The 21,110-nt window shown below is 42.7% G+C and overlaps 1 protein-coding gene across 1 annotated transcript in view; it reads right to left on the bottom strand.

Moving 5' to 3' along the window:
- The window catches only part of SEC13 (SEC13 homolog, nuclear pore and COPII coat complex component), a gene marked incomplete in the record, with an annotated part of 687,168 nt that overhangs the window by 294,423 nt on the left and 371,635 nt on the right, over positions 1-21,110 (bottom strand). The window contains 1 exon segment of the mRNA XM_044078635.1: positions 17,781-17,914. Within this exon segment, the coding sequence (XP_043934570.1) occupies positions 17,781-17,914 (134 nt within the window).

Here is a 21,110-nt window from a genome sequence, read left to right as displayed (position 1 = left end):
TTTTGTAGTCAAACTCAATCTTATAGTCCAATGTATTTGTTTCGCAAAGAAAATAGTAAGCCCTGCCCCTCAAACTCTTCCCCTTTCATCAACTTACTGTGTTGCCTTGACTTGACTATATTTAAGATTTGTAAACTGCTCAAGTAGATGGGTAAAAGAAAAATTTTAAAAGAGACTCCCAGTTATCCACCAAGGCTGGGCTATATGTTAGGACTTATTAAATCAAAAATGGAGGCACGAGATGAAAGGAACTGTCAACAGTTGCTCTTTTTCAGGGAACACAACACAATTTCCAACATCTTTTTAGACCATCTCAACCAAGACTTAATGCTAGTAATATAGGTGTATGGTCAGACAATAACGCACCATATTCCAGATGTGACAGGGTATAAACATGTTCAGTGAAAATAAATATTTTATCAATTCTAGAGAAAGTACAGAATTGATGAGACATCAGAGAGGCCCAAAAACTGTGTGTATTCCACATCCCCAAGATTCTAAAATGACTCAATATAAACTTCCTGAATGTAGGAGTACAAAGTAATCAAGGTCCTAATTTAACCTCCCTAAGGCAGCAAACAATGTTGCAGTCCCCAGCCCAAATTATCCAACCTTCCTGAAATACGAACCACTCCTTAAATATCTCGGCTACCCGCACCCATCTGTGTCCAGGGGTAAATATATTGAAACAATAGTGAAAAACCTGCCTAAAATATACCCCTTTACACCTATATGTCTACCTTCTGGATCTGTCAGCTAAAATAGTACTTCAAATGGGTCTACTTGAAAAGATCGACTGGGCAAATTGTCAAACCAATATGGTCAAGACCATATGTTCAACAATTTGGTCCATCAACAAACTCAAGTCCAAACACCCACACACAACAGAAACAATGCACCCCCCACACCCCTTGCTAATTATATATACCAACTCTGAGATTATAACAGTAGGGGAAAAGGGCAGATTTCCTGATCCCTATTGTACCATGATCTCAGTCAGAAAGGTTTGACAGACTGAAATGTCTACAGTACGGGTTTAAACAATTTGACCATTCCATCTTTTCAAACAGACCCCTCCAAATGAGGTATTATTCTTAAGACTAACTCCCTTCTCCAATTTGGGTAAAAAGAAAATGCTCCTATACAAGAATTATCCAATAATTTCAAATTCTCCTCATAACTCAACTAAGTTTCCTGCAGTAAAATAAAAGTAGGTATGGATTTTTTTTTTTATGTAAGAGAATACTCTAGGGTGCATCACTTGGTTAGATACACTATTAACATTCCATGGCATTAAATAAATCAAATTGTTAGGTTAAGCTTAAAAAAAGGCAGACTTCTTTTTAAACAAGGTGTATAGTCCCACAAGTGTCATCAATAACAAGAAAAAGGGAAATTTTGTGTTTAAATCTCTGTAACATAACAGTGGGTCCAATACCTGTTGGGCGGCTATGCTGAAAACAATTTTACATTTAACCCATCCCAGTACTTATAACCACAAAATCTTGCAAAACCTCACAAACTGTTTACAAAATAGAGTAGTATGCTTCCAAGGAGAGAGAATATTACCCTTATTAGGATAGCAATATCATGACGTTCATCCGTACAGACTGTAGAATGGGTATGAGCTAGTGTACAGTTCACTCACAATCTTCACATGGCACTAGGGCTTCATACCCCCCTCTACCATAGGAGGTTACTAGGCTAATGGCCCTAGGGCCCTTAAAAGCCTAGCCAAGTTCATCCCATGTTTCCCAAGGTGTCTGGTTCAAGAAGACACTAAAATCATCACCTATTACCCCTGTCCAAGAGGGACACAGGTAGAATCCCTGGGGTAAATTTCTGGTTACCATCCAATCGTCCAAATTATGCTTAAATAAGGCTAACTAGGGGATTTATTTAACATGAATAGGAAGCTTGTTCCAAAGGTGGGGCAACCTCGGAGACAAATCTGTCTCTCCAGCAAGTTCTATTGACATCACATACAAGTTAAGATCCTTTGAGTGAGTGACCCGTGTGCCATTTGACTTGCAAATGTGCAGCATTTCCATTAAAGCTGGGTCAGAGATTGCTCTATATGCAACCCACAAGTCACTTCAGAGCCTGTATGACACAGAGTAAAGTGACAGTGATTTCAGTTTGTCCACATAAGACAGATCTTGAAGACCCTGAATTTTCTTTGTAAGGAACCTTTGTGGTCTCTCCAATTTCTGCAGGTATTTGGAAAGGAACATACCAAAGGGAGTGTTGTACTCTATTATTGACCCTGGTGAGGGAAGTGTACAGGGGGTTATAACTTCTTTTTCTGGAGGGAATGCCCTTACTTATGAGATGAGCAATATAAAATGCTTTTTTTACCACTGTGGAGAAAGGTGATTGAAGTTAAGGTTGCTTTCAACCTATGTGCCCAGATCTCTCACCACTGACTGTGTGCTTAGGGTATTGCTATCGATGTGGTAGTTTGCAGGAACATTACCCATGCCAAAGGGAATGATAAACTTAATGCAAAAAATGCATTAAGACCATGACTCTGGCACCAGTCATTAGTTAATTACAACATGAAAACTTTAGATACCTTAAATTTGAGATTGAGTTTATTTGTCACACACTAGTTAACCAGTATAATTACAAAAAACTGGACAAACTTCCTATCAATAAACCTCTCAGTATATTAATCCAGACACTTGAGTGGATAAGGGCATAATTGCTTAAGGGGTTGGTATAAGCACAGTATTATGTAGTTTTCTGCTTAAAAGACATTTCATAAACTCTAGAGGTAAGCATTGTACTCAAGAATATAACCAGGCAAAACCAGACTACGTTTCAGTTCCTGATGCTGGTTCTCTTCCTCCTCTACTGACTGGATATTCCCCAAGTCTAATATTCAGCACCACTTTCTACCTTTGAATCATTCGTCTCAAACAGAAAAGGAACAATCTAGAGGTGATTTCTTATTTTGGGAAGTACCACGTTAATCCGAGAAAGCTGTACTGTAGCTTCCTTATCTAATGGGTAGTCAGCGTCTGATGTAGAAGATTGCTCTGACTTTTCATTCCCTTCTTCTGGTAAGTGAAACGTGTGTGCCCCACCTGGTAATCACACTTTCAAATCAGAAGGGGAAAAATATATTTATTCCTTTAGCAAATCTTAACGGCTGGCTGGAAAGCAGCACATTTCAACCTTAATTCAGGTGCATAGACATCATCTCCAAATACCCTTTTCTTCCATACACTCAAATAAGGATTCTTTCTTACAGTGAGTAGGATGAGAGTAGAACTGATAGGGACCGTTAATGTTTTGCTGGGAGAAAAACTTAATGCGTTCTCTGAATCATACTGCCAAGCAGCTGGGATACCAGTCCAGCTGCCAGGCAATCAGTCATAAATTGTAAACCAAAAAGGAGCAAAACTGAGAAAATTCAAAGCGAACTGGACAACCAGGAAATATTAAAAATTTGAGCGCTTTCGTCAGTTTTTAACTATGACTTCTTCAGAATAAAATCAAGTTACACTCAGAGTCTTATGTAACCAGTGAAATAAATCAATTAAAAAAACACTTGTAGAATGTACATCCACTTTTAAAGGTACAGGCTCCCTTAATGCATTTTACTAGCAAGTCATGTAAATTTTTACCATAGATGTTATATCTCTTTATATATATTTTCAAAACCAGGAATAAATAAAATCAATAACATTCTTGTCATGGTTGTAAGATACATTAAATATTTAAATGCAGAAGTCTGCTTTGAATTAAAAAAAACAGCTAAGTGAGACCATATCATTAAGCCTTGGGCTAATGGTGGCATTGACCCTCAATTGCCATAATAGTTCTTTATACTCCAGCATATGGTCAATAGGGCCACCCCTTTTCGTCTATGATGATCTGTTCCAAGAACTATAAACTTGAAATAGTGACCTGGGTGAAGTTTAATATGTTTGGTTAATGCATTTGTGATGTTACATTTGTCTATATCATAAACATGTTAGTAAATGCGAGTTCTAAAAGCATTTTTGGTATTTTCGATACAGAAGCACGAAAGTACAGTTGTGTACACTTACCATAAATCTAGATGGTCGAGTGTATTCACTGTTGCAGTCATTACATTTGGGTAATCCTGCTGGCAGGTTGTCCTCAGTCAGCCTGAATTCCAAAGCCCTGGGTCCTGTGTCGGTCGCTGTCGCCTCTTCCCTGATGTCAGGTAATCAGGGGTATAAAAGATGCGGCCAACGCCATTTTCTTTAGTTTTTCTTGCCCCAGATGTCAGGTGCCCCCTAAAAGGGTAGCCAAAATTTATATACATATAAATACATTCACCAATATAAGCTTTACCTTCATCTGCAAGCAAATACACCACATAGGTTGTATAAATCAGAGAAGGAAAGATAGGTTCCATCAGAAGAAAAGGGGGATGGCGGGTGGGTAACCTGGACTGCAACAGTGAATACACTCGAACATCTACATTTATGGTAAGTGTACACAACTGTACTATGTTCTTCGTGTTTCACTGTTGCAGTCATTACATTTGGGTAGAGTCCCAAAGCTATGGATGGGAGGCTGGAGCTAAACAGCATTAGGAGCGGCTATGAGGCCCTGCAGAACTGCAGTGGCAAAGCCTGCCCTGGATTTAGAATAGAGTGGCAGATGATAGTGCTTGGTAAAGATGTGCACTGAACTCCAAGTAGCAACCTCTAAAATGTCCTTCGTTGGAACTCCCCTGAGAAAGGCTGTTGAAGTGGCTGCAGCTCTGGTTGAATGTGGTCTAATGCCCTGAGGCACTGGCTTGACATGGTGTAAGTAACAGAAACTAATGTAGTGGCCTATCCACTTTGAAATAGTCTGCTTTGAGATGGGCTTTCCTTGTGATCCTGCAGCATATGCCACTAGTAATTGCTATGTTTTTCTGAAAACTTTGATTCTGTCCAAGTAGAATCTAAGCTGTCTGTGTATGTCCAAAGAATGCAGAATTCTCTCCCCTTTGTTCTCTGGATTTTGATAGAAGGTTGGCATGTGAATAGTTTGGTTGAGAGTCACAGTGGACACCACCTTAGGCATAAATGTTGGGTTTGTCCTTAGCGAGACCCTGTCTGGATAAAAAATTATAAAAGTTTCCACAGCCATGAGTGCCTGTAGCTCTGAAAGTCGTCTTGCAGAAGTTATTGCTAGGAGCAGAGCTGTTTTCCAAGATAAAAACTTTATATCAGCAGTAGCAGCTGGCTCGAAAGGAGGCAGGCTGAGTTTTTCCAAGACATAGTTGAGGTCTCATGCAGGCATTGGTGATCTCCTTGGAGGTCTTAAATTTTTGGCTCCTCTGAGGCACTGCTTTAATAAGGGATGAGAAAAGATTGGTGGCTCTACATTGTGATGAGCCGAAATGGCAGAGGCATGAATTTTAATAGACGAAAAAGATAGGCCTTTGTCCAGCATCTCAGTTAAGTATTGCAAAATCTGAGGAATATTTGGCACAGCTGTATCAGCTCCTTGTGCCTGGTTCCAAGCACAGAATCTCTTCCATTTTCCAGCATAAGATTTTCTAGTACTAGGCCTTCTGGCTTCCAAAACGACATCCATCACAGCTTTACCGAGAGGTGTGTTTTGTATGACTACATTATTCGCCATGCTGTCAGGTTTAAAGTTCTGAGTTGGCTGTGCAGGATCTAACTGTTTTGCTGGGACAGTAGATGAGGTATTTGAGGTAAGGTCCAAGCTGGGCATTGAGACAAGCTCCTTAGTATTGGATACCAGTACTGGCGGGGCCAGTCTGGGGCAATCAGTATCATCTTTGGCTTCTCCTGTCTGACCTTTAGTAGTACCTTGGGGAGGAGAGGCAGAGGGGGAAATGCATATACTGATAGTTTTTTTCCAGCTGAAAGATAGGGTGTCCACTTTCCATGCTTGTCTGTGATAAATCCTCGTACAGAATCTTTTTAGTTGGTAGTTGTGAGGGGAGGCAACTAGATCTATGTCCAGGCATCCCCATTTCTTTGTTATCATGCTGAAGACTTGTGGATCCAGGTGCCACTCGTGGGGATCCATGAGGTTTGTGCTTAGTTCGTCTGCCAGAGTATTTTTCCTTCCTGGCAGGAATTGTGCCTGCAGATGTACTTGATAAGTCAATGCTGTGTCCCACAAAGTCATGGCTAGTCTGCAAAGGGGGTAAGAATGTGATCCCCCCCTGCTTGTTTATATACCACATGACCCTGGTGTTCTGTCTTTATCAGTAGTTGTCCTGGATGAAGTAGGTCCTTGAAGGCTGTCAGGGCATTTTGAACTGCTAGCATCTCTTTTTGATTGATATGTAGATGCACTTAGTTTGAGGTCCATGTCCCCTGAATGCATCTTCCTGCCATGTGGGCCCCCCAGGCATAATCTGATGCATCCGTTGTTAGTGTCTGCCTGGCTAGGGGTAATGTAAATGTCTGTCCCTTGTTTTAGTGACAAGCCTTTGCCAACCATCGAAACTCCTGATGCAGGCAGGGAATGAGAGTAATCATAGTTTCCAGGCTGTGGCAATGTTGAGTCCAAACACTTTTTAGGTACCATTGAAGTTTCCTCATATGCAGTCTTATACGGAATTAGTAGGATGCAGGATGCCATGAAGCCCAAAGCCTGCAGAATTTTTCTTGCAGGTAACTGGGCCTTTGTTGCCAACATTTTGAAATAGGTAGTCAGTTGCCTTTGTCTGGCATGAGATAAGCCATCTGGGCAGTTGCATTTAAGCTTGCACCCAGGAATATTATCTCTTGAGAATGTATTAGTTTTGATTTCTTTTCATTGACTGTGTACCCTAGGCATGTTAAAAGTCTTTTCACAAATGCCAGATGCTGTAGAAGAATGTCTAGGACAGTCATCCAAGTACGGACATATTTGTATACCTCTTTGTCTGCAGAATACGATCACTGGTGCCAGGCACTTTGTAAAGACCCTGGGTGTAGTGGATAAGCCAAAGGGCAGTGCAGAGAATTGGTAATGCACTGAGCCAGCCTTGAATCTGAGGTATCTTCTGCATATTTGTCTGATTGGGACATGCAGGTATGCCTCTTTTAAGTCTAAAGTCACAAGCCAAGAGTTCTTGCCCAGCATGAGCAGAAGCTGCTGCAAAGTCAACATCTTGAATTTTGGTATATCCAGGAATGTGTTCAAAATAGATAGGTCCAGTATTGGCCTCCAGGCCTTATCCTTTCTGGGTACCAAGAACAGTCTTGAGTAAAATCCTTGTCCCCACTCTTGCTCTGGTACTTGTTGAATGGCTCCCAATGTCCATGAGGGGATGAGACTTGTTTTTGTGTCTCTGCCCATTGATTTTTTGGCAGATTGGGCCAGCTGTTTGCTTTTGGCAGGGTATGGAAATGGAACTTGTAGCCTTGTGACACAATATTTAAGACCCACTTGTCCTGGGTTATAATGTGCCAATTTTGAGAAAAGAGTGCTAGTTTTCCCCCTAAGGGGGCTGCCAGGAGATAAGTGCTTGGTGCAGGCAGGGGGGGAAGTCATTGAGACCGTTTCCTGAATGGTTGTGATTTGTCTTCTCCAACGTTGGAGGTAGAAGCCCCCCACTGTTTTGAGCGGAATGAACCTTGCGCCTGGGATCTGCCTCTAGGGAGTCTGGGTCTGCCCCTTTGAGGTCTGTTTTACACAGGAAAGGACCAATACTTTGTTGGCCAGTGTCTACTAAATCTAGGTGGCTGTACTTGTAAGAAATCTTTGACAGTTTGCATAGATTTAGCTTTGTCCTTCATTTTCTTTAACACTACTTCCGCCTTAACACCAAACAAAGTATCATGCTGTAAAGGTGAATCTAATAATTTAACTTTAACATGATCAGGCAGATTTTGTTCCTTTAACCAAGCATGCCTCCTAATTACAGAACCTGTAACTGTGGCCCTGCAGGAGGCCTCTAGAGTCAAAACCACATTGCAAAGTATGCTTTCCAACTTGTTCAGCTGCATACAATAAATCCTGCATTTCCTTGTTTTCTGCACATTCAGAGTTTAACAACATTTTCTGTTTAAGCAATGCCATGGCATGTTACTGATATTTGAGCATATGAAATTGACAGTTTAAGGCCCTTATAGCCAAGGTAGCAGATGTGTAAACCTTTTTCCTCCATCTATCCAGAGCCCTAGAATCCCTGTCAGAGGGGGTAGGGTTTTTTGCAGTGGAAGCCTTAACTCCTTTGGGACCCTGAAAAATAGTTTCTGGGTCTGCAGCAGGGTTTTTAAAAAGGAATTTATGTGAGTCAGGAACCCTGTAATATCTGTCAGGCTTAACAGGAGCTAGAGGTAAGGAGTCAGGGGTAAGACTAGACTCCGAAAACACATCATCTATAATGTCCAACACAAGTGGGATGGCTAGTGGCTTGTGTTGAGGTAGTAACAGGAAATCCCTGAGCCTCTTTTTAGACTCTGAAAAATCTTGGCTCTCCCAGTGGAAATGTTCCCTCATGGTATGTAAGGTTTCCCCAAAAGAATAGTCCTCTGGAGGAGAAGCTGAAGGTATAGATTCTTCAGCATCACAATCCTCATGGGGTAAAAAGAATATTCCTGATCAGAAGAGGAATCAGAAGAAATGGAAACCTGATCTGAAGATTCAAAGTCAGTCTCTTGCCTTGGCCTCTTATCAGTTGGGGGGTGGGAACCCCTGATCAAGGTAATCAAGTCTTCGGCCATTTTGAGCATTTGCTTTTTGGGCATAGAGGCCTGTCCATGTGGCTCTTGAGTTTGCTTCTTTGCCTTTGAAGGGGCTTTAGTCTTTGAAGTCTGTTTAATGTATAGATGTTTAGGTCTGAATACACCCTCAGAAGCCGGTGCCTGCTCAGCGGCTCCAGACCCATCTGAAGGAATAATGTCCGAGGAGGCTCCAACACCTTGGATTTCCAGCGGCATAGCCGACTCCACGTGGGAGTCGGTAGCGGCCTGCGACTCTAAAGTAGCGGTCGTCAGGGGCTGCGAAAGCACCTCACTCAGAACCGGCGACTGGCTTAGGAGAAGCTTCGTCGTAGGTTTTGGGCCTCGGTTGTATTTTTATTTGCGTTTTTTGTGAACTCCGGTAGTCGGATGGCTTTCCGACAACATTTCTGGATAATTAAACCTGCGTCCAAAGTAGTTTAATGCAAAATCATACCGATGCTTAATAGTGCGTTGGTTAAATCTTATACAAAACCGACAACCTGGAACGTTATGGTCAGGGCCTAGGCAAGGAATACAGTAAGAATGAAAGTCCTTATGAGGTATTTGCTTCCCACAAGAAATACAATTATTAACTTTTTCTGACATTGGTCTGGAGCAAGAAAAAAGTTTACCCAACGGGGTACTTAGCTTTATAGAAGACTTCAGATCTGAAATTCCAACTCGAAACTCTCAGGAGTCGGCCGACCGGCACTTGCGAACTGCTTCTGCTTCAGGCACCGCGTGGCAAGAAAGACTAAAGAAAATGGCGTTGGTCACATCTTTTATACCCCTGATGACCTGATGTCAGGGAAGAGGCAACAGCGACCGACACAGGACCCAGGACTTTGGAATTCAGGCCGGCTGAGAGCAACCTGCCAGCAGGATTACCCAAATATAATGACTGCAACAGTGAAACACGGAGAACATCAAGTCTGACAAATGCTGGCATAAATTACTTTTTTACTGCCACAATTGTGTTTCTGAAATAATCTAACCCATCCCTAACCTTTGAGTAAAACCCTGTCTCTCTCTCTAGTATGTGCTTACACTGCATGCACTGCCCACATTTTGTCATTTTTCCCAGTCTACTGGTGGTACTACTAGATGGATTTCTTTCCAGAATATTCTTGATGCCGGTGCTTTTTCTGTAAACCACTACAGGGGCTTCACCAAACTTCTGACCTATGCTTTCATCACTGTTAAGGATGAACCAGTTTTTGAAAACAATATCCCGAATCAGTGGGAACTGTGGAGTATAGGTGAGGATGAGCCTATTGTGAAAACGACCAGTAGGGGTTGTTACTGTTCTCCAACTGTGCACACAATCTGGTAATATCAATTCCTAACAAAGGATAGAAATGTCCCTCTAATCTCTTTTTAGTAACTTCTTCCAACAAAGGTGTAACAAATTCTTTCAGATATCCTCTTCTTAAAAGCATACTCAATAAAAATTCCCTTTCCTACTGGAAATCTTCCATTTTACTAACCATGTGGGCTAGTCTCACCCCCTGGCCTTTAACTAAGGATCTTTTTTGATGCACAGGGTGCCCACTCTCAAAGTGGAGAAGGGAGTTTGTATGTAGGTTTGCGACAGATGGTAGAAAAGAATACACTATTGATGTAGTCTTTGCCGATTCTGATGTCTAAATAACTAATGGAGTCAGAATTCATTTCCATAGAGAATTTGAGGAATGTAGTGCTCGAATTGAGGAACAGTAAGAATTCTTGCAACTGGTCATGGTCTCCATCCCAAAAAAATGAGGATGTCGGCCAAGTCCTCTTTGGAGCCAGTACGCTCCGCTCCACAACCTCCGCTGCTGCAACCTGGAGCGGGCAGTCACGGTTCTCTTCACACTCCTTTCAGTCCTCCAGACTTTCGGATCACGATTTGGAGAGAGTGGTCAACAGGCTCATCAAGTCACAGGCACTTGCTAAATTACTATAGAGTCCAGCCTATAAGGACTTGGCTCCTTAGGCCCTCCCAGCTTCTCCATCAATTCCTCTTCCGACTCTCTTGAGCTCAGAGCTGGAGTGCATGGAAGTCATGGTGGTTGAACAGTCTGCTCCCGTTTCTTCTCCCTTATTAGTTCCGACTACTGCTCAGATCTCCTTGATGTTTCAGTCTGTCGAGGGGTCTGGGCACAGAGGCTCTCTCGCCGGCTCCGAGGGGGGGGGGTGACATCAGACCCTTGCCCGACCCCACTCTCCCTCTCGGAGCTTCGGCGCAGGTGTGCTCGGCTCCTACATTGGCCTCAGAGTCTTCGCTCCCGGTTCGAAGATAATCTCCTGGCTCTGACTCGAGACTGTGGAGCTTTCGAGGTGATGTGTGCTGTCTCTTGAAACTGCTCCACCCACGGCTCCATTGGCTCGTTCTCCCTCAGTGCCTGTGCTGGCCTTTGTCCCTCCTCCTACCAAACGTAGGGAACCTGTGCCCCAGAATGCCCTATGGGGTGACCCCACTTCTTCAGAAACCTCCCCTGAACATTCGGAGGAGGTCCTTTGGAAGAAGAAATGCAAGAGGAAGCATCTAGACTCCTCCGAGTCCATCACTTCAGATACGGACTTGGATGAGTCGGAAAGGTCCCCCTCTGAGGATGCCTCTCTTTCAGACATCTTGGAAATCCTCAGACAGAGGGGTGGATGGAAGTCCCTAGACCCTTCTGAGGAGGAGTCCATATACCTGGACGCATTTGGTACCCGACCCTCCACCTCTTGGGTGTCTCCTCCTTTCGACCCACTTTTGTCTGTAGTGAGTCGAAAGACGTGGAGCGCTCCAGAGACCATGGAACCTGTTCTGTGAAGACCTAATAAATTTATTACAGCTCCCGAAGATAAGTCCTTCCTCTCCAAGGGAGTCCCTGTTGATGCCCTGGTGGAACTTGTGGAAACTTCATCTGTCCATTGGCAGAAGAGTCTCGTACGATGGACAGGTATGGGAAACGTGTTTTTTCTTCAGTGACTTTTACTCTCAGATTGCTGAATTAGTTTCATAGGTTGGTACTGGGCTATCTCTGCCCGAAGGCATATATTAGCCCAGCCACATTGTGCGGTATTCACCGCCCCTTTAGTAGTTCCCTAGACCCTTGTACTAGCAGCTAGCACCCTTGGCCCCAATCTAGTAGTGCTGTTGGTGTGATCCCCGGTGTGAACTTTGTTACCCATCCACTCATCAAGGTTCCTCTTGAAGAGTGATAGTGAGGGGCTCTGTCTTATGTAGATCGGGACCCTGTTCCATAGTAAGGGAAGTCTCTGTGAAGGGAATCTATCGCTCCAGCATGTTCTATTCATTGTTGTGCTGAGGTTTATATCCCTAGAGCGTGTAGCTCGAGTAGATTTGGTTTTGCTAAGATGGAGCATGTTCAACAATTCTGGGTTGGACATGGCTCTGTACGTTGGACAGAGATCGCCTCGGAGAAAGCGGTATGCAACAGAGAACAGACTTAGCTTTTTCAATTGTGCTGCATAGGGAAACTGTTTGAGGCCAGTAATCCTCTTGGTTAGGTACCTCTGTGGTCTCTCCAGCTGCTGCAAATGTCTATCCAGGTACATTCCAATTGGTGCATTGTACTCAATAATGGGTCTGATGAGGGAAGAGTAGAGGAGCACCATTATATCCTTAGATCTTGATGCGAACCCCTTTCGTGATCAGATGGGTCACACAGAAGGATTTTCTAACCACTTTGGCAACATGGTTATCAAACGAAAGCTGACTGTCTAATTGGGTCGCTAGATCCCTTATTTCTTCTTCAGATTTCAGGGGATTACCTCCTATGTTGTAGTTTGTGGGTACTCTGTTTTTTCCAAAAGGGATTACTATGCATTTTTTTGCATTTAGCTTGAGACCATGGCTTTGACACCATGCACCAGTCTCATTTAGGCCCTTCTGGAGGATCTCCATGTCGGCTGGAGACTATTATAGCACCCAGTTTGCAGCCGTCCACAAGCTTAGTCAGCCATAGCCCTTCCGTGCTTGCCTGTACTTCTGAGAAGTATATCCCAAATAGGAGGGGCCCCAGGACAGAGCCCTGAGGCACACCACTCGTTACTGGTCTATATTCGGACATAGATTCCGCTACTCTTACTTTATGGGATCTGTCAGAGCCAGTTTGCGATCCATCTTGTGACGTAAGGGTTTATGCCCAGGCTGGTGAGCTTATCAATAATACCAGAATGGGGAATGGTGTCAAATGCTTTAGCAAGGTCAATTACTTGTCACATTTCACACTACTTCAGAGGGATATCCTGAAGGAGCTAGGAGATACCCTGCAAGATCCTATGGCTGAGGGAGTTGCGAACAGGGCAACTTCCCAGCTTGCGCCCTTGATCTCCATGGTAAACTCCTCCATGAGGCTCATTTCTTATGTGGCTGGAGTGAGTAGGGCAGCAGGTACTGGAGTGGCCTTATGCAGACACTCCTGGATGCGCCTTTGTCAATTTGCGGAACCCTTTAAGTCTTCATTTATCAACACCCCCTTTGATGGCTAGCCCTTGTTTTGGCCTTGGGTAAGAGACTCTCACCAGGTGTGAACAGGATGTCAAGACTCTCTCTGCTGTAGGGGGTCCATTTTTCGACTCCATCTAGACCCTATACCAGGGGTCAGAAGAGTGGGAAAATGTGGTTCCGAAAATCCCAGGGATCTCTGCCGGACACATGTGGTGATTTTTCCCTCAGGGGCAGAGGAGGAAACAATAATGGAAGACGCCGCCCTCATGGCAGAATGGGTCCGTAACAGCAGAGCGACACATACTTTCTCTGCTAGGCCCTTCCAGCACTCATGAAGGGAGGCCCGGCTGTCCAGCTCTGAAGGCAGTCGGGGGCAGACTATCTTTGTACCCAGCAGCCTGGCAATCTATCATGAGGGAAACATGGGTACTGTCGATAATATCCAGGGGTTACAAAATTCCCTTTTCTCAGTCCCCCTCAAAAGACAAACGTTCTATCCCAGATGTTTCACCCAATCTTCGGGATCATGCAATCCTAGAGGTTCAAAGATTAATCTTCGGGATCATGCAATCCTAGAGGTTCAAAGATTGCTAGAAAAAAAGAGCTATCCAGAAGTCTCCGCAGACCAAATCGGATCCGGAACTTACTCAAGGTTCTTTTTAGTTCCAAAGACGACAGGGGACTGTAGACCAATCTTGGATCTCAGCAAGTTAAACGAATCAGTAAAAAAGATAAAGTTCCAGATGGTGACATTGCAGTCCATTCTTCCCTTCTTGGGTCAAAACAATTGGATGTGCTCCACAAATCTCCAGGACGAGTCCTACCATAAAGAAAAATTGACAGGCAATCCAGGAAATTCCAATGCTTCCAGCTGGGAGCCAGTCTCACTATCAGTTCAGGGCCCTGTCCTTTAGTCTCATCACAGCCCCCAGCGTGTTCAAGTGTATGGCAGTGGTCACGGCTCACCTAAGGCGTCTAGGATTCCAGGTGATTCCATATCTAGACGACTGGCTCTTTTCACTGCTAACACCAAGCATCAACTAATCAAGGCATGGGACTACACAATCCAAACTTGTTTCCGGTTAGGCATCACAATAAACTACGAAAAGTCTGCCTCGTCAGTCTATTACCTTTATAGGGGCAGACTTGGATACAAGACGCATGATAGCAAAACTGCCTCTAGATAGGGTGTCAACCATTCTTCAGCAAGTTTCCTTTCTCAAACAAGACGAGAGTTCATGCAAGACAAGTCTTACAAGTACTGGGCTCAATGGCTGCAGCTATTGCACTAGTTCCTTTAGCATGCTTCCACATGCGGATTCTACAGTGGCTTCTCTTCGCTCAGTAGTCCTTCCAGGAATTGCCAATGTCACGCATGATCTTGATCATGGAATCTTGCAAAAAGGACCTACTATGGTGGCTGGTCTCCCCCCAGGTGACTCTGGGCAGACCCTTTCTAGACCCGCATCCAGTAGCCACAGTGACCACGGACGCTTCCCAGATAGGGTGGGGGGGGCATTATCTGGGATGGACTGCCCAAGGGACCTGGCAACCTCACGAGTACCTTCTGCACATCAGTGTTCTAGAGATGAGAGCGGTGCTTCTGGCATTGCAAGCACTTCAGGACACTCTACCTACAGGGTCTATTGCAATCCAGACAGACAATATGTCAGTGGTAAGGTACATCAACAAGCAGGGTGGAGCCAGATCTTACCCCTCATGTCTGGAGGCTCTTTCAGTATGGCAATGGGCGATGTCTTCCCAATGTTTTCTGATCGCAATGCACATTCCTGGAAAATCCAATGTGATAGCGGACAGACGCAGCAGGGCTATCCTCCTGCCTCATGAGTGGTCCCTGAAGAAAGAAGTTGTGGACTTGATTTTCCGCAAATGGGACCAACCATGCTGTGATCTTTTTTGCCACTCCCCTAAACAACAAATGCAGCAGCTACTTCACCCTAGTTCCCCCTCTGGGATAGTCACCCAGCAATGCACTTGTTCACGATTGGCCTCCGGGACTGCTATATGCTTTTTCCACCCTTCCCTTTCATTCCAAAGGTACTTCAGAAAGCAAAATCGTTGGGTTGCAAACTCATCCTCATTACTCCATACTGGCCTCGTCAGATATGGCTTCCATTTCTTCGCCATCACCTTCAACTGGAGCCCTGGATACTGGACCCAGTCCGGATCTACTGACGTATCACTCAGGCGGGCTTCACCCATCCCTTCAAACTCTCAAGCTGACTGTTTGGTTACTCCACTTCCAGTCTTAGCCAGGCTCCCAAACATTTCCCCTGCTATACAACACACATTCTAGTGTCCTCCCACAAGCCCACTACCAGGAGGATTTACTCTAGCAAATGGAAGAGGTTCTCTTACTGGGTCAAAATAAATAACATTGATCCTTTTACGGCTCCTATTCACAAGATTCTTGACTTTCTGGCCGAAACCTTTGAAAAAGGGGCAGCTACAGCTACTATTAGAGTCCAACTGGCTGCCATCTGCAATTTCCATGCAGGAGACTTGGGTTCAAACATTACGTCCCACAGGTTGCGCAGAGCATTCTTACGAGGCACAATGCTTTTAGAGTGCAAGAGAACCCCCTTCCGGGACCTAAACTTGGTTTTAGCTTCAATTATTCTTCCCCCTTTGAACCAGCAGCAGCTTGCCCCTTGAAGTTTTTATCTTGGAAAACCTTTTGGTTGCTATAACCTCAGCTAGACGGGTTCCTGAATTACATGCTTTGTCTATTCACCTGCCATATCTCATTTTTCATAGAGACAGTCTCTCTAAGGACCAATCCTTCTTTCTTGCCTAAGGTTTGTTCTGAGTACAACTTAAAATCAGTCCACTGAGCTTCCTGTGTTCTTCCCCAATTATGGCAAAATTGGATGTTCATACACAATTACGCTTTTATTTACACAGGACCAAAGACCTCAGAAAATCACACCAATTGTTCATATTCTTTGCTGACAATAAGCAAGGTTATCCAGTTTCTAAAGTGACATCAAAATGGCTGTCAGACACCATCACTTTTTCGTACAGTTTGCATAAAAAGACGCATCCAGGAAGACCCAGAGGACATTCAACCAGGGCCTTAGCCACCTCTGCTGCCTTCCAAGCTAAATTACCTTTACATTCAATCTGTGCAACAGCAAAATGGGCAAATCGCTCATTACAAAGTGGATGTGGCATCCCGGAACAGGGCATCCTTTGGTTCCATGGTCCTGAAGAGTTTGTTCCGGTGAGCCACCCAAGAACCAGGTGCTGGGGACATGGTCCCAACCAGCAAGAATGAAGGTGAGATGGGACAACATAAAGAAGTTATGTACCTACCATAACGTTCCATGTTTGTTGTCCATCTCGCCTTCCTTCTTGTGTCCTCCCCCTCCTTCCGCCTTCCAGGAGGTTCAAGAGTTCTTTATTGGTTACACTTGCTGGGTTTCCTACTGACATATCAGGTTAGTTAACCATACATTGTCCTTTCCTCTATTCTTCCTGTCTTGATGTATAAGAGCTTTGTAAAAATTGTTTTTTTTTTTACTATATATGTCTAGTGTGGGCTATTACAAACTACATCTGGGTAACTGCCACTAGGCAGTAAAAGCTCTTGAGCTTTAGTAAATTAGCAGAGTCGGAGCCAAGGATCATCTCCAAACCCAACCAGCAAGAAGGAAGGCGAGATGAAGGACAACAAACATGGATATGGTACATAACTTCTTTTTTGTATGAATAAGTCTTACAGGAAGCAAACACAGCATTTCAATCTTGAAAAGAATAAATTATATTATTTTAATAATTGTGATTTACAATAAGAAAGCAACATACAGCACTTTGCTGTTGATTAAGAATGTGTATTGCTTTTATAAGCACTACTGAGCCTGGGAAACAACCTACACTTGCACCAACTCACAGTGGACTTAAAAACATTATACTGCTTTTCAGAAGAGCTCTTGATCATTGAAAATTCAAACAGCATTGTTTGCTTAGAGAAATTGTTCTGCAGCACTTTTTAAAGAACTATTAAAGGAATACTACAGTACTAGAGAAGTAAAGAGTGATACATAATGGATCATGACTGAAATCCTAAAACAGTCACAGCAAACAGCAGGACAGATTTTATTGCGACTTAAGCAACTGCACTAACTCGTGTGACAAGTTCACTACTGTAACCTAATGGAAAGCAGCCATGCCAGTCACTGCAACTTCAAATGCTTATTGTAAAGCTCATCAACTGTGGCAAGTCATTCTAAAAAGTATTACATTTGCATGTCAGCCACTCTACTGAATCAGAGTGCCATCTTTATGTAAGCATAAAACATCACAAGAATGGTTAGTTCTCTGTTGGAAGATCCAAACTTTGTCCAAGATGTGGTATACTGTATTAACTACAACTGCTTCCCTTTTTCCAACAATTTCTATCGCTATACTAATGCTACTTCTGCTTCAGTAACAAAGCACCATTTTAACAAGCACTGTCTGATATACTAAATTCTGCACTTCATGTGGAACGTATTAGAGAATGTAGTACTGCATCCTATATGTACAAATAAGCTAGCTATCACTTGACTAAAACCGTTTATAATGTAAGTTCACTTTTGAATACACTGCCTTTGTATGTATATAACTACTCTGTGTTTGAAGTTAATTAACATTCATGCCAAACTTACTTCCAGAGCCTCACAAGGTTATCACATCCACCTGAAGCAAAACGTTTGATGAGGTTTGGCTTCTGTCCTGACGGTTGGTCCACAAGGTTCCCTGGTACCACAGCAGGAGCCCAGCTAACAGCATTACAGCCAATCTGTAAAAGTAAAAAAAAAAATGAATGCGTCAGTTACAAACAAGAGGGTGTTAAGTAGCATCTAAAAGTACAAAAGCACTTATTCACTCAGGTATTACATCATGAAAAAAGTCTTGTTTCACAATTCATCATACTATTCACTTGTGCTAGATGTGAATCTGCAAAAAAATATATAGTAAAATACAAACATATAATAATTTTTGTATCCCACCCTTTCACTGCCAGCAGGCACCCTCCTTGACAAACAATTTGATGACTCATCAAGTATCACACACACTCATAAGTACAGGGAAACTCAAAATGCTCTGGCTGGTAACACCAATCACTGGGATTCACTGTGTGTGTGTGTGTGTGTGTGTGTGCGTGTGTGCGTGTGTGCGTGTGCGCACATGCCTCCTCTTCTAAGGCATCATCCCTTTGAACAAAGCACTAATGACATCCTATATGCCCAAGCTCATGGTAGATCAGATGGATCTAAAAGACCCCAAAGCACTTTAATAAAAAAGTGCAAGTCGATTATTTGTCAATGTAAAAATGCCTTCAATATTAAATTGATCAAAATATCTGAAAAAACAAACATTTCTATTATTTTAATATTGGAATTATCAATAAGGAAAAAGTGAATGTTTTACCTTTGTCAGTTTCTTTTCACATCCACAGTTACTTGCAATAAACTGTCTTCCTTCCTTAAACTACCTATTTTTAATTGAAATAACTTTCAACTTGGTGATCACCTTTGTCTCACAGCATTTTTTAAATTGCACGTCTTCTCACCACTCCACTAAAACACTCCAATATACATCACCAAGGTATTTAACTATTTCACTACTTCAAAGTAATATCTTCACATTTAAAATATGTACTAATGTGATCTCCAAAAACCTATACCATAATCACAAACTAAAAGCTCTCTTCCACACCACATCAACATACTCCATCTAAATTTTATATTTAAATTTCCCATTTGACAAGAATCTCCTCATGAGAAACTTGGGATTCATTTCCAGCAACTTCTGTGTGGCACCTTTTGTTGACTTCCGGATATTTGATTTTCCTCTTTTTTTATTCTGGACTGACTCCTTCTTTGTGACTCCTCATGAGAAAATCACAAAGTACTCTTACCCAAGTACTATCTTTTCTACCCTCTGTATTCGAAACTTTAAAACTGTCCTTAAATCTGAACTCAAAGTACCCCATCAATGAATCAAATAATGGTTTTCTTAATACTCATGCACCATGCTCCCTCTCCCACAGTCTTTCTTCCATCTTGTGAGGCCCCAATATTTTAAAAGCATTAGACAAACTTTCACACATTTCCTGTAATTTTTAACAATTCTAATAAAAATATAGTTTGCAAAATTTATTAAAACCACCCCACTTCCTATATCTTAGTGTACAAGTTGTCTACCAATCTTCCCTGTCAGTGCTGTCAAACTCCTGAGCTGCTTGTCAAAATTCCAGTCAGTTGGGCAGTATTCAGGGCTTTATTTGTCTACCCTACCAACTCAGACAAAAAGAAGCCTCCATATTGCAGTGCATCATTTGGGGGGGGGGGTTACCTCACACCTTAGTATCCTCAGTATGCCTTTCTTTGGATGAAAAGGTAAACTGAGATCCCATCAATCTCAGTTGGTAGTAGCTCATATGGAAGTAAAAGAGAAGGAGGATTCCTCTGGTGCTATGGACAAGTTTTCTCAACCTCAAATGAGCACCACCTCTGGTCTCTCTTAAAACATGCCACTGGCCTAGAAGGGCTAACCTGGTCAACAAAGTGTACATAAATAATTTTTAAGTACTCTTCTCATTTTATCAATAACCACTTTTCATCCTCTCCTTCCCTAACAAACACCAAACATTCTAATTTTCTCCCCTAATCCTTTGCATTTTTCCATATTAAACACTCGACAAAAAGGGAACACATTTATTTAGATAACAGCCTCACAGACAGCACTTTCATTGCTGACTGACTTCAGACCATAACACAAAAACAAGGTGAATCATTATAATGTTCTACCCTTTGTGCAAACATGTCAAAGGTTCTCTAATTTAGAAATATTGCAATAAAGCAAGTCAAATCAGCTTGTAATTATTCCCTAACTAACCAGTGGGAAATCTTTCCACCACTCAAAGGGGAATATCAGACCCAAAAGCATCAACCAGTAAAGGACAGTCCAACCAACCAAATATAGCACCCACGTGGGAAAAAAAAAAAGTTATGTCTTCATAACGTTCCATCTGTGTTGTTGATCTTCTTCCAGTCATCACTGATGGGTTCGAGTCGGCCTAATACCAAGCTCGCATATACCAAAAACTCTCGAGCTAAGCTGCTACTCACAATGCCATTCTCCCAGTTATCTCAGATAGAGTTTGCCTGAAACATATAGAAGTAAAAGCAGAGGCCACTTCTGGGCAAAAATTCAGAAAACACCACAAAGACCCATAAGATCCACCAGGAGCATTTGGTCTGGGATGGAGGGTGGGATGTGATGAATGGAAGATGATCAACAACACAGATGGAATGTTATGGTAAGACATAACTTCTTTATCTGATGTTGTTAATCTTCTTCCCATTCATCACTGATGGGACAGAATCCCAAGCTACCTGAAAAACCTGGGTGACCCTGATAGAAGAACATTCCTGAGTACCGATGAGCCAAAGGCCGCTCTTCCCCTGGAGACCATATCCAACTTGTAATGTTTTATGAAACTGTGAAGTTTATCCCAAATGGCTGCTATGCAAATGTCGTTCACAGAGGCTCTGGAGAGAAAAGCAACATAAGTTGCTATAGCTCTCATTGAATGTGCTTTGATACTGTCAGGTTTAGGCTCATTTGCACGTGAATATGACAAAGCAATACAATCTCTGAGCCATTTTGATAGTGACTTTTGATACAGCATATCCTATTTTTGGCCCAGAGAAGGAAATGAAAAGTTGATCTGCTTTGCAGATAGATGTAATCATATCCAAGTAAAAACATAGTTGCCTATGTACGTCCAATGAATGTAGACAGTATTCTCCTTTATTGGAATAGTTTGGGAAAAACACTGGGACTTCAATGGATTGGGTCACAGAGAAATCACTTTCAGGAGAAAAGATAGATTAGTACGTAGTGATACTCTGTCTTTATGAAAAATTAAATATGCGCTCTTGATGCATAAGGCTTGTAATTCTGATACCTGTCTAGCTGATGTGACA

Source organism: Protopterus annectens, chromosome 7.part1 (genome assembly GCF_019279795.1).
Source record: "Protopterus annectens isolate FY-2018-M chromosome 7.part1, PAN1.0, whole genome shotgun sequence".
Lineage (NCBI taxonomy): Eukaryota > Metazoa > Chordata > Ceratodontiformes > Protopteridae > Protopterus > Protopterus annectens.
The sequence above is the reverse complement of the archived record's forward strand: the minus strand, read 5'-3'. Positions and strand labels throughout refer to the sequence as shown.